General features: G+C 37.0%; 2 protein-coding genes across 2 annotated transcripts; both read right to left on the bottom strand.

The window, feature by feature from the left end:
* Positions 1–1549: 1549 nt before the first annotated feature.
* psmg4 (proteasome (prosome, macropain) assembly chaperone 4) lies at positions 1550–6668 on the bottom strand. The gene is made up of 3 exons (XM_073476605.1): positions 6401–6668; positions 3035–3110; positions 1550–1846 (listed from the first exon to the last, which is right to left on the bottom strand). The coding sequence occupies exons 1-3, from the start codon at positions 6575–6577 to the stop codon at positions 1725–1727; spliced, it is 375 nt and encodes a 124-aa protein (XP_073332706.1). The 5' UTR covers positions 6578–6668; the 3' UTR covers positions 1550–1724.
* Positions 6669–7533: 865 nt separating this feature from the next.
* Positions 7534–12224, bottom strand: bphl (biphenyl hydrolase like). The gene is made up of 7 exons (XM_073476301.1): positions 12017–12224; positions 9528–9631; positions 9260–9426; positions 8914–9067; positions 8666–8797; positions 8212–8335; positions 7534–7777 (listed from the first exon to the last, which is right to left on the bottom strand). Exons 1-7 carry the CDS (start codon positions 12103–12105, stop codon positions 7687–7689), a joined length of 861 nt encoding a protein of 286 aa, XP_073332402.1. The 5' UTR covers positions 12106–12224; the 3' UTR covers positions 7534–7686.
* Between the last annotated feature and the right edge of the window lie 216 nt (positions 12225–12440).

The raw sequence follows: 12440 nt of genomic DNA, 5'->3' as shown, positions 1-12440 counted from the left end.
GCATCATAGCAACAGCCTGCTACTGTGCTATTAATTGCTCTAGCATTAACCTGACTGAATGGTTGTTGAACTTGTGAAAAACACTTTTTAAGGGATAAAAGAATCGTTCGGATGAACCAGATGAACTCTTGTAATGGCGAGATTTGAGATGGTGACGATAGTTAATTTGTGTAGTTTGTAGTGACTATGATTCATTCAGGAGTTGCCAAAAAATATTGTACTGGACTAAGTTTACCTGAAGTCAGTGTGTGTTAAATAATATGAAAGTTTTCAGTGGTGTTGGTGATTTTCTTGCCCTGCCATCCGCTCAGTGGAGAACGATTTACAGGTAGAAGAAGCGGACACGGGCAAGTGAAGAGACAAAGTAGAGCAGACTAGCTTTCAATAATGTGTGCTCTGTGAGTTTTCTGTTTGTAGCTTTGACTTGTTGAGAGAGGATTTCACTGCATCTTATAATTCTTTATAAGTTATTTTGCACTAAATGTCAGAGACACAATCAAGTGTTTGTGATTTTCAGCCAACACATTGGAGATCCAGGGATTGGCTAAACCACTACCACTCTTTGCATGAAAGGGCACAAATAGTTTTACATGTTTCTTCTTCTTATTTGTGGTCCCTCTACTAGAAGTCCAATGTGGCACTTTATCCTCAGAGGTGAGGTCAGTGTAGACACTGATTTTTAAACAAGGCATTACTTCTGATGTTGTGGGTGTATGATGGTTGTCTGATGCGATGAACAGCCGGAGACCTTGGCAGACTGTATGTGTAGCCTGTAGAGACTGTGGGTCAATGCTAAACAAATCTGAGAGTTGAACGGACATTAGAGAGTGAGTGTGCTTCTGTATGTCTTATGATGCATCTCAGCATTTAAATGGCTTTATCATGAAGGCTCTGTTCTTTTAACAAAACAGAGAATGTAATTTAAGATAACCAGTATTTATTTTGTCATGCTGCCAAGGGCAATTTGTTGCTTGAAATACCTCCTTAATTAGCAAATATTTCCACTCGAAGTCTCACACCTTGTTCTCTGTACTGTGGTAATGTTGTAATCCTTCTCCTAGGATGTGTAACTCTAGCCAGAAAGCACAATATTTTACAGTTTTTTGAAATAAACGTTTGTGACGATTAGAATAGAGCAGAGTTGTCTGCATAGAACTGGCATAGTTGTGATTAGTGTACATTTATACACTGTACTACGTTAAGTATCCCTTAGGACTGCATACAAATGTTAAGGTATGTATACATGTGCCATTCATTTATAATGTATGGACCGTCAACCTTACTTTTATAGGATATAAGCACAGTGAATAGATCAACCATCCCATAAACCATTTATGTCCAAATGTACCTGAATCCAAACATCCTCCATTTTTTACATCATATTTAATACACAGCACGTACTTTGAACACCCTGTATGGTTTGCTAGTTTCTATGTTTTCAACAGTTAAACACTCTGAGGAGAAAAAAAGAACTCAACCACTAATGCTGTTTTCTAAGTGTTATTTTTTTAATATGATGCATTTGTACAAAAAGCCATAGGCCTACATGTTTTGATAATAAACCACTTAATTTATTATGTCAATAAAAGAACACTTGATGTGGCTGTTTGTGGTTATTGTGCTGATTACAGTATGAAGAAGTAAGAAAGTCCACAGAACAGAGATGAGAAGCACCTGCTCCTTTATGTTGCCCTACACGTCCTCAGTTCAACACAAAAGTGTGTTTAAAAGTGTTCAGGGTGAAGCTCCAGCTCCTTTTTGATCCTGTTCTCCACCAGCAGACTGAGGCTGGAGTCTGTCATAGGAAGACTGTAACTCACATATACTTGCTTTTTGGTCTTCTTTGCTGCAAAACAGACAGAAATGAAGAATTTAGGGCTCTCACTAACAATTATTTACATTGTTGATTCATCTGTCAAATATTTTCTCAATCTGCTCAAAACTGAGAAGACAAGAACAAAATAATCACATCACTACATCAGGCCTGCAACTTGTAATCATCATCATTTGTTAACTGATTAATACAATACAATATAGTACGGCTCCAACTAACAATAATTATCAATGCTGATTAATCCGTTGATTATTTTCATGAACAATTGATTTGTAGTTTGGTCTATTAAATGTCCGAAAATGGTGAAAAATGTGGATTGGTGTTCCCCAAAGGCCAAGAAGACGTCCTCAAATGTCATGTTTTGTCCACAACCCTAAGATATTCAGTTTACTTTCATACGGGAGTAAAGAAACCAGAAATAAGTCACATTTAAAAGGCTGGAACACAGAATTCTGACTTTATTTCTCAGAAAAAAATGTGTCAAGCCTATTGATTATCAAAATAGTTGTCGATTTAATTTAATAATTAGCAACTAATCAATTAATCTGTGCAGCTCTAAGACAATTATTTCACTTTTAGTTCAGATAAAACATAAAATATTTTGCTTTAGTAAACAATTACACTAAAGTTATCAGTCTTGGAAGTTGTGGAGACCGAAGATAAATGTTTCCCCTCTGTCACCTTTTGTAGATTAATGGACTGTGTCTGTTTTTCATTAGCAACCATTTTCCACAGAGTCATAGGATTATTGTGTGTTTTTCCACAGGCAGAATTTTTAATTCAATTTGTGGTGGTATGAATATCAACTTGTGAAGACTTAACGTGTGGCAGTGAACCTCATTATCACTTTCATTCTTGTCAAACTCGTGTTATCATTTGAGGTTTCCTTTTTGTCTAGACTATTTCAATCAATTTGCACTCATAACTGCATCAACACACAATGTGACAACACTAAAAACAGACATGTTTAATGTGAAGTTTCCAGACTGCCTTAAAAGCCAGCTGAACCCATTGAAATAATCTAAAAACACAACAGCAGGATTTAGAGAATTGTTAACAGTAAAGTTTCTAAAAATGTGTCCTTATCGACAAAAGAGGACCACGATATCTGAAAAGAGATTTATGGCTTAATTAATAACTTAATAACTTTCTACATTAGCAGCAACAGTAAGACACATATATTAAGTCATGAATCATTACCTAATCTCTGTGCCAAGGAATTTGGAGCAGTGTTGGATGGGTCTCCCATGACTAATGTAGATAAAGGCATTGAATCCTGCAGACAAACAAACAATAAGTAGAACAGTGGTTAAACCCTCTGCAAGGACAACATCTTTCTCTCTAACATCATCCAAAATAATGTTTTATTTTCTTGATATCTGTTTGTCAGTCCAGCTGTTCCCAAAGATTTTCAAACTAAATGCAAATCTTGGTCATCTTTTCTCAGAGTGGCTCCTGATAGAGGACAGCTTTGTCGTCTCTGGTTTGTGGTTTATTCAAGAGAATGTCAAGGAAAATCTGTACTGTACTTTGTGCAGCAGATTTATATTTTTTTACCTCTAAGGACCAATTAACCAAGAAGTGGCCCTGTGCTGGAATAGTACTGAATCACATGGACCTTAAGATTAAGTTATCACCCACCACAGAGCTTCAAGAACACATGACAATGGCTTCCTCTGAAAGGGTGAACTCACCCATGTTTTCCTTGTAGTATTTAGCAATGGCTGCCTGAGATGAGACAATATGGATACATTTCTCTATCATGGTGTATGTTATTTTATATCAAGTGTTGATATATACCAATTTGAGTGTTACTGGAATAATGTGATGTAATAATGTTACTGAAAATAATCAGACAGAAGTATCTATTTTTAAGAAATTCAAAAATCCATCACTAAAAACATGGCACACTTTTTTTCTGGTGGTTGATACATTGACTTTATTTATGCTGTATGGTAACATCTTCCTCTCCTAAATGAGGCAAGTCGTTTTGGTTTGACATCTGTATTACTGGCATCACTCTACTCCAATAAACACATTGTGAATATTTTGACAGATATTACAATTGCGATGCGATTAATGATTAATGGGAAAAACAGTTTTTTGAATCACAACTTATATCAAATTACTGAAAAACAATTAAAATCATGATGATAGTACTTATGTTGGGGGCTAACAAACAAACATGTTTTCTTACATCTAGAGAACAACATTTGTAGATCAGGACATCTCTGCATAATACTTATTATGCATGCATGCATGCATGCATATATATATATATATATATATATATATATGCATGCATGCATACATATATACATATATATATATATATATATATATATATATATATATATGTATATATATATATATATATATATATATGTATATATATATATATATATATATGTATATATATATATATATATATATATATATATATATATATATATATATTACACATATACACATATATACACACACACACATATACACATGTATATATACACACTACCAGTCAAAAGTTTGGACACACCTTCTCATTCAATGGTTTTTCTTTATTTTTATTATTTTCTACATTGTAGATTAATACTGACATCCAAACTATGAAATAACACATGTGGAATTATGCAGTAAACAAAAAAGTGTCAAACAAACCAGAATATGATTTATATTTTATATTCTTCAGAGTAGCCACCTTTTGCTTTGATGACAGCTTTGCTCACTTCTGGCGTTCTCTCAGTCAGATTCATGAGGTAGTCACCTGGATGGTTTTCATTAACAGCTGCGCCTTGTCAAGAGTTAATTTGTGGAATTTCTTGCCTTCTTAATGTTTTTGAGACCATCAGTTGTGTTGTGCAGAGCTAGGGTTGGTACACAGTTCAATACAGTGAATAGCCCTATTTGACTACTGTTCTAATCCATATTATGCAAGAACCACTCAGCTAAGTAAAGAGAAACGACAGTCCATCATCACTTTAAGACATGAAGGTCAGTCAATCCGGAAAATATCAAGAACTTTGAATGTATCCTGTGCAAGTGCAGTCGCGAAAACCATCAAACACATGATGAAACTGGCTCTCATGAGGACCACCCCAGGAAAGGAAGACCAAGAGTTACCTCTGCTACAGAGGATAAGTTCATTAGAGTTACCAGACTCAGAAACTGCAAATCAACAGCACCTCAGATTAGAGCCCACATAAATGCTTCACAGAGTTCAAGTAGCAGACACATCTCAACATCAACTGTTCAGAGGAGACTGCGTGAATCAGGCCTTCATGGTCGAACTGCTGCAAAGAAGCCACTACTGAGGAAGAACAAAAGAAGAAGAGAGGCGTTTGGGCCAAGAAACACAAGGAATGGACATTAGACCAGTGGAAATCTGAACTTTGGTCTGATGAGTCCAAATTTGAGATTTTTGGTTCCACCCTGTGTCTTTGTGGGACGCAGAAAAGGTGAGCAGATGGTTTCTACATGTGTGGTTCCCACCGTGAAGCATGGAGGAGGAGGTGTGATGGTGTCAGGTGCTTTGCTGGTGACACTGTTGGTGATTTATTCAAAATTTAAGGCACAATTAACCAGCATGGCTACCACAGCATTCTGCAGCGACATGCCATCCCATCTGGTTTGCGCTTAGTGGGACCATCATTTGTTTTTCAACAGGACAACGACCCCAAACACACCTCCAGGCTTTGTAATGGCTATCTGACCCAGAAGGAGAGTGATGGAGTGCTGCGTCAGACGACCTGGCCTCCACAATCACCCAACCTGAACCCAAATGAGATGGTTTGGGATGAGTTGGACCGCAGAGTGAAGGCAAAGCAGCCAACAAGTGCTCAGCACCTCTGGGAACTCCTTCAAGACTGTTGGAAAGCCATTCCAGGTGACTACCTCATGAATCTGACTGAGAGAACGCCAAGAGTGAGCAAAGCTGTCATCAAAGCAAAAGGTGGCTACTCTGAAGAATATAAAATATAAAACATATTCTGGTTTGTTTAACACTTTTTTGTTTACTACATAATTCCATACGTGTTTCTTCATAAACAATGTTTATTAACTGTGCAGCCCTGCTTTTAATCATCACTGTTTGGACCAGAACTGATGACATGTCCATTTATATCCAACAAGTAACTTCCAAAGAAAATTCCCTCAAGAAACATCTTTACACTTATCTTTCTAATCTTGTTGTTCAGTTGTAGTTTATTGTGTTGAATTGCTATTGCTTATTGAATTTTTTTTTTTTAACAGTTTTAATTGTATCTCAGATTGTTTGCAACATTTAAATCTGTTTAAAGCTTTTCAACGTAATTTTAGCATATATAAAACAGTATCCTGTCTGTAAAAGTTGCTATATACGTTCATAATTGTCATTACTCTGATTTGAGCCAACTAACCCTGTATATCTTTATCAATTTAGACATTTAGTCGCAAAAAATCTGTACCTGCTCAGGATACCCGTCTTGGGGCTCAAAGTTGGAAACCGTATAGAGCTCATATTCATTCCAACGTAAACCTGGTCCAACTACTTGTTCACTCATTTAGTTAACTTGCGTTTACTTTACTCACATATTTGCTGCTCATTGACACCGCCAGGTTGGACAGCACCGGAGTCGAACCGACCCACAGGAAAAACCCGCCGCTGAGCTTCATGACGTGAAAGTGAACGACCTGCTCCAAAATCTTCTCCGAGAAATTGTGCACCGTAATGGCATCAACCACCGCTCCGTTCTGTGTGTCGGTCATCTTGTTTAACTCTAACTGAACTAGCTGTGGCTAGCGACCATTTGAACTCGTGCTAGCTGTAAACAGAAACAGAAAGAGCCACTTCCTGGTTAGAGAAGAACGGCAGCCTAAAGCAATCGATCATCTATGCCGCGCCGTGCAGCACCAGCACAACCGATCTTAGCCTTCAAAAAACACCGTGTACATTAAATATAAATCAACATATAAAGTAACTAAGGTACCTGGCCCCTTAATAAAGAGCTTAAAAGTTGTAAGTAATGGATTCATGACAGCTAATACATCATTTTCAATATGAAATTATCATGGACCTATTACAGTAGACCTGTAATCACCAAAGTTAATTGCTAACTTTAGCAATTATTCAGACATTATTTTTTTGTGTACCATTGCCTTGTATTAGCCACATTTACAACAAATGTTACATAATATGGGAAATAAGTCACCAGTTTACTTAATGATATATAAAGAGACTATAAAATAAGACATGAGAGCTACTTTTTGGTAAGAGAGTGATGGCAGTCCAAAGCAATCGATCACCTATGCTCAGACGTGAAGCACCAGCACAACCGATCTTAGTCTTCAAAAAACACAGTGTACATTATATACTGTATAAATCAACATATACAGTAAATAAGTTACCTGGCCCCGTAATAAAGGGCTTACAAGGTGTAAGTAATGGATTTGCGAAAGCTAAGAAATCATTTTCAATGTGAAATCACTCACAGTACATCTGTAATCCCCAAAATTAGCTAATGTTGCTACCTTTAAAAAACATAATTCAAGTGTACTATTAGCCTTGTATTAGCCACATTTACAACAAATGTTACATAATATGGAAAATAAGTCACCAATTTACTATATAATATATAAAGAGAATAACAGATAACATATACAGCTACTCCCTGGTAAGAGAGTAACAGCAGCCACATTTACAATAAATAATGGGAAATAGGTCACCCATTTATAAAAGTAATTTTAATTACATTTTGAAGCAGTTTACAGTTGATCCTCGTGAAGTACAAGTACAAGATTAACTAAATTAAGTCTCTTAGTGTCAATATTTCACATTGGTTCTTCTCCATGTTATTTAAATGTTGTTAATTAATCACTCAGTCTTCCAGAAAGTCTTCAACCAGTTTGTTGAATTCATCTGCATATCTCAGGTGGAGATTGTGTTTGCCCTCTGGCATCAGGTGTAATCTAGATTTGGGACAAAAAGGAGTCACATGTCAATTCCTGAATTTTACATCAATGTAATTAGAAATGCACAACATAGATACGATACAACAACCAATAATTACCTCATTTTTCATGGCAGATACCAACTACATTACAGATTAATTCACATTCTTATATTTTAAAAAGAAGTTCATAACCCGTAGTTTTTGCACACCTGAGGGTAAAAATGGCTTAGATGTAATGAGCGAATAAGATTTAATATTTTCATAGCTCTTATAAGATTTGTTGTGTTGACATTATAAAACATTGCAAACTGCACTTGCGTTGACTTCTTTTTCTTCTTCTACTGTGTTATGTTGCTGCACTTATTAAGTCAATGAAAGCAATTTGGTAAAATATTATCTGCTCTATTTATTGGCTATATTGTTGCATAAAAAATAAATGTGTGGTCTCACCTTGAGCCCTTGATGTTTTTAAGGAGGTACTGTGGGTGGAAGCTGGGCACCATGGGGTCTTTCTCTCCGTGAATGATGAGGGATGGGCAGCTGATTGAGGGCAGAAGCTCCATGCAGATACTCCCTGAACAGAGGAAGTTAAACATTTTGGTTTTACTCTTTTCAGATGACATTTATTAGAACACCACAAAAGTAAGGATGTTTGCCCATAAGTTCCTTGTAGAGATCTTGTAACAGAAATACCTATCTTCCATCTTAAATTCCAAGTCTTGTGTTTTTTACTGCACATCCCCTTTCTATCAATACTTTACCACCATCATCCACATAGCAACTACCTTTGTTATTGCATCATGACTCCAAAACATTTCCCCTCCATCTCTTGACTGTCTTGTTGCTGATGGTTTTCAGTTTTAGATTGCTCCACTTGTGTAATGAGTCTGTATGAATTCACTACCTTCTGGTCTTTTTGCAAACTGTGCGATCCCATCGACCCAGCCCTCCCAGGTTTTAGCAAAGACTTCTGCTCCATACACCTCCTCCATGGGCTGCCTCATCCTCGCACTCCACTTGGAGACGTCACGAACCGCTACACACAAGAACACGCAATAAAGAGTTAAGAAAGACTACATCAAGCACAGAGAGAGAGAGTTCAGGACTACATTGGCAGTTACCCAAGACAATAAAAAGTAGGAGTAGGAGTACCATCGTAAAGCGTGAGGTCGTCCTGGGAGACAAAGGCGTTGGATCCCCAAACAACCATCTTGCTGATCAGATCGGGGTTCTTCGCTGCAGCGATCAGAGCTGTGATTCCTCCGTCGCTCCACCCCAGCAGAGAGAACTTTCCAAAGCCCAAAGACTGCCAATAAAATGGTTAATATTATAATAATTTTTCTTTTGAATGACACCATCTTGCTTCAAAGTTTTACTTAACTGAGCCTAAAATGTATTGAGCTCCCAGATTTACACACCCATGTTCTTTTAGATAAACTTCAACATTATTCAGATTGGTAATAATTCTATATAATTATAATCAACAGATGTATTAGACCTTCATCAGATCCACAGCATCCTTTGCGTCTCTCTCAAAGAAGTCAACCGGGAAGTCTCTGTCTGGGGGGCGGGATTGTCCGTAACCACGGGGGTCCCAGCCAACTACAGTGAAGCGCTCTTTATTCAGCGACTTGAGCTGAGGTCCAAAATCAGTCCGAGTGCTTCCTGTGGGAGAAGAGACCAAATTTACAAGCTTAAAGGACGTACACATACATGACATGAGCTCTTCTTCACCATTGAGAAGAGGTGTGTTGTGTTATATTTACCCAGAGCACCAGGAATCAACAGCACAGCGTGTTTCCCTCTGCCTGTCTGTTCGTAGTACAGATCCACTCCATTAACATGCTGCCTGCCTGAGGCCACTGAGGAGCTGCAGGGGGACAGACAGGTAGACTGTGGCAGTGACGGTCATAGTGATGGAAACGAATAGAAAAGCTCTGTCTAGTGAAAAATATTTCATTCGACACAGTAAAACCAAGAATGACAAAACAATTCTTAAGAACTGTTATATAGTAAATCTGTACAAATAAGAAATAATAACATGACCATTCTGCATCTTTATTGTGTTACATCAGCCTTTAAATGTAAGTTTGATCATTGAAGGTAAAACATGCTCGAGAACATGACCCCCATAGTCCTCAGTGACAGCTGCTGTTTAAACATTCTTGTAATTTCGACTGAATCTTAATGTATGAAATTGTTAAATCCATTTTGCTTGGATCCACTGTACTTTCGATGTAATGGCATTTTGTCCTTTATTTCTGCACCATGTGACAGTTTCAGTTTGCAGCTCCAGGTCATTGTGACCTGCTGTTGAACATAACACATGCTGTGAGGAGGGCTTCTGACCTGGAACATGTCAGCAAGGACACTCAACAACACATTAATAAACATTAAGCTCTGATAGAGTGCCACCTAAACTGAAAAAGTCACACAGGAAAATGCCTCAGTGAGGTCTGGTATTAAAATCGTCCTGAAGGATAAGATCCTGGAGGATTTTTATATTTCCTTCAAGTTTAATTAAATTTGGAAGGAAAGCCAATAAGATCACATCATTGTGATGTTCTTAAGAAATTATGTTAACTATGTTAAGTTTTGATCATTTTATCAAATGTGCTAATCGTAAACTCATCTATAAATGTTGACATGATCAGGCTCCTCGCTACTCATTGACCTCGTGGTTCTTCCACTCAGAGTTTCAGGCTCAGTAACAGGTGGAGTAACCAAGAGGAATTGTCAGGTGCCTTTTACGTACATCCTCAACTGGACAAACAGCTTTTTCTGTTCAGGGGATCAACGTGGAAGTCCTCACCTGCAGAACTCAAACTGGATCCTGACTGAGATCATTTCAAACTCAAATTGAAACAGTCATGTAGTCATGAATAATCTGGTGCTTCTTGTTTTATAATGTCTTATTGTATCGTATTGCAGTTTGTGTTCTCTATTGTTTTGTCTATTCTTCTACAGATTTTTTGCTGTGTTCTTATTTGTACTTATATATGGTTGAGTTGTATGTATTTTACAGGCCCATATATAGCTTTGGCTATAAATGCTGTGGTTTGTGGCAGCAGTTTATACTACATACTTGTCCCTACACAAATAGATATCTTTATTATCTTAATTACATTTTTCTATATTATATCTATATTGTATATGATTGAAAATGTAAAATACTAATAATAACAATGACAATGGATGAATAATAGATATACGTGTCAACACTAAACTTGCCTGCTATGTGTGTGTTTTGCTTGTTTGCACTGCCATTCTGTATATATGTCACAACTGGTTTAACTATTTCTAACAACCGTCTGCCTTTTGTTTTTCTTTTATTTAACTGCATGCCCCATGTTATTTTGGTTTGTGCCTTAGCTTTTTGACTTATTCTGTCATTTTTTACGCATTACCATGTGTTTTATTAATTTACATTGACATTAAATAAACTAAACAACTATCATGACACTTTGCAAGACATTCATCACAATTAGTTTCAATGAAGAAATTAACCTTTGAAAAGTAAGACTTTGGGTATAGTAGCCTATATTTAAAGATTTCTGGAAAATTGGAAAAATTCCAGTTGTGAGGACTGTAGATTTACCTGATTGTAGAGGGGATGCTTCAATTTTGGGATTTTCCAAAATGTAGGCTTTCAGTTAATTGTATGTGTGACAACTTACATTGTACAGATGTTAAACAAAATAAACCATAAAATAGCCTACTAATAGCAGCCACTAAAATACTACTGTTACTTCCACTCATAATAATTTGTTTTATTACTAATAATATGAAATACTAACAGTGATACAGCGGAACTTGTTGTATGTTTCCCTTTAGACTATAGATACACTACTATAAATTAGTTTGAGATATTAAGATATTCGTGCTTATATATGCATATGCAATAAGAGTTAAAATAAATGTGTCGCATTATTTTTGGAGACCAAAAATATTCTCAAAACACAAAATAAATATTCAGACCTGTCACATAATGAACAATCAAGTGAAACACTAAAATATCCCGAACTCATGCTGTATTTCAACAACACTGTTCATGGTGCGCTGCCTGGACATGTTACGCCATCTAGTGGATATAAATCACACAAGCCTTCAGAGAAACTCTGCCTAAAGACGAAAACATGACCAGAAACAGGGCAGGCATTTCCTGTTTAACTGCAGAGCTTCGTGGTCAAAGTCCAGATGTGGAGAAATGCGCAAACAACCATGCAAATGTGCCAGTTTACATGCAAACAGTTACCAGTGCTGCTGGATCGCTGTCATGGCTGTTCTCAGTTCAGTTCTGCATTTCAAGAAACGTCCTCCGACTCCCAGTACAAACAGCGACATTGTGTAGAGATCCACACCGACTGACTTCTGTCTGCTTCTGTGTGGTTAAAGATTGAACAGGTCTCATGTCATCCTGAACTGCTCGGTTCTTTTAGGATTCCAGGAAGCTGCAGTCACTTTGGCACTTTCCACGTCGTCTCTATTGACAAAGACAAAAAAAAAAAAAAAAAAAAAACGAAGGCGAAAGTACGGAGGAGAACCGAAAGGCAGCATTCACATCAAGGTTATTATAGAGTATTAAAATACCCTATAAATAAATGTATTTTCAGTAACTTACCCGCTTTGGTTTTCTAACAATTTCCGAGGGAAAGATCTGTGTGATTTGGAACAGAGGA

This window comes from Pagrus major, chromosome 11 (genome assembly GCF_040436345.1).
Source record: "Pagrus major chromosome 11, Pma_NU_1.0".
NCBI lineage: Eukaryota > Metazoa > Chordata > Actinopteri > Spariformes > Sparidae > Pagrus > Pagrus major.
Note: the sequence above shows the minus strand (reverse complement) of the source record. Positions and strands in the feature narration are given on the sequence as shown.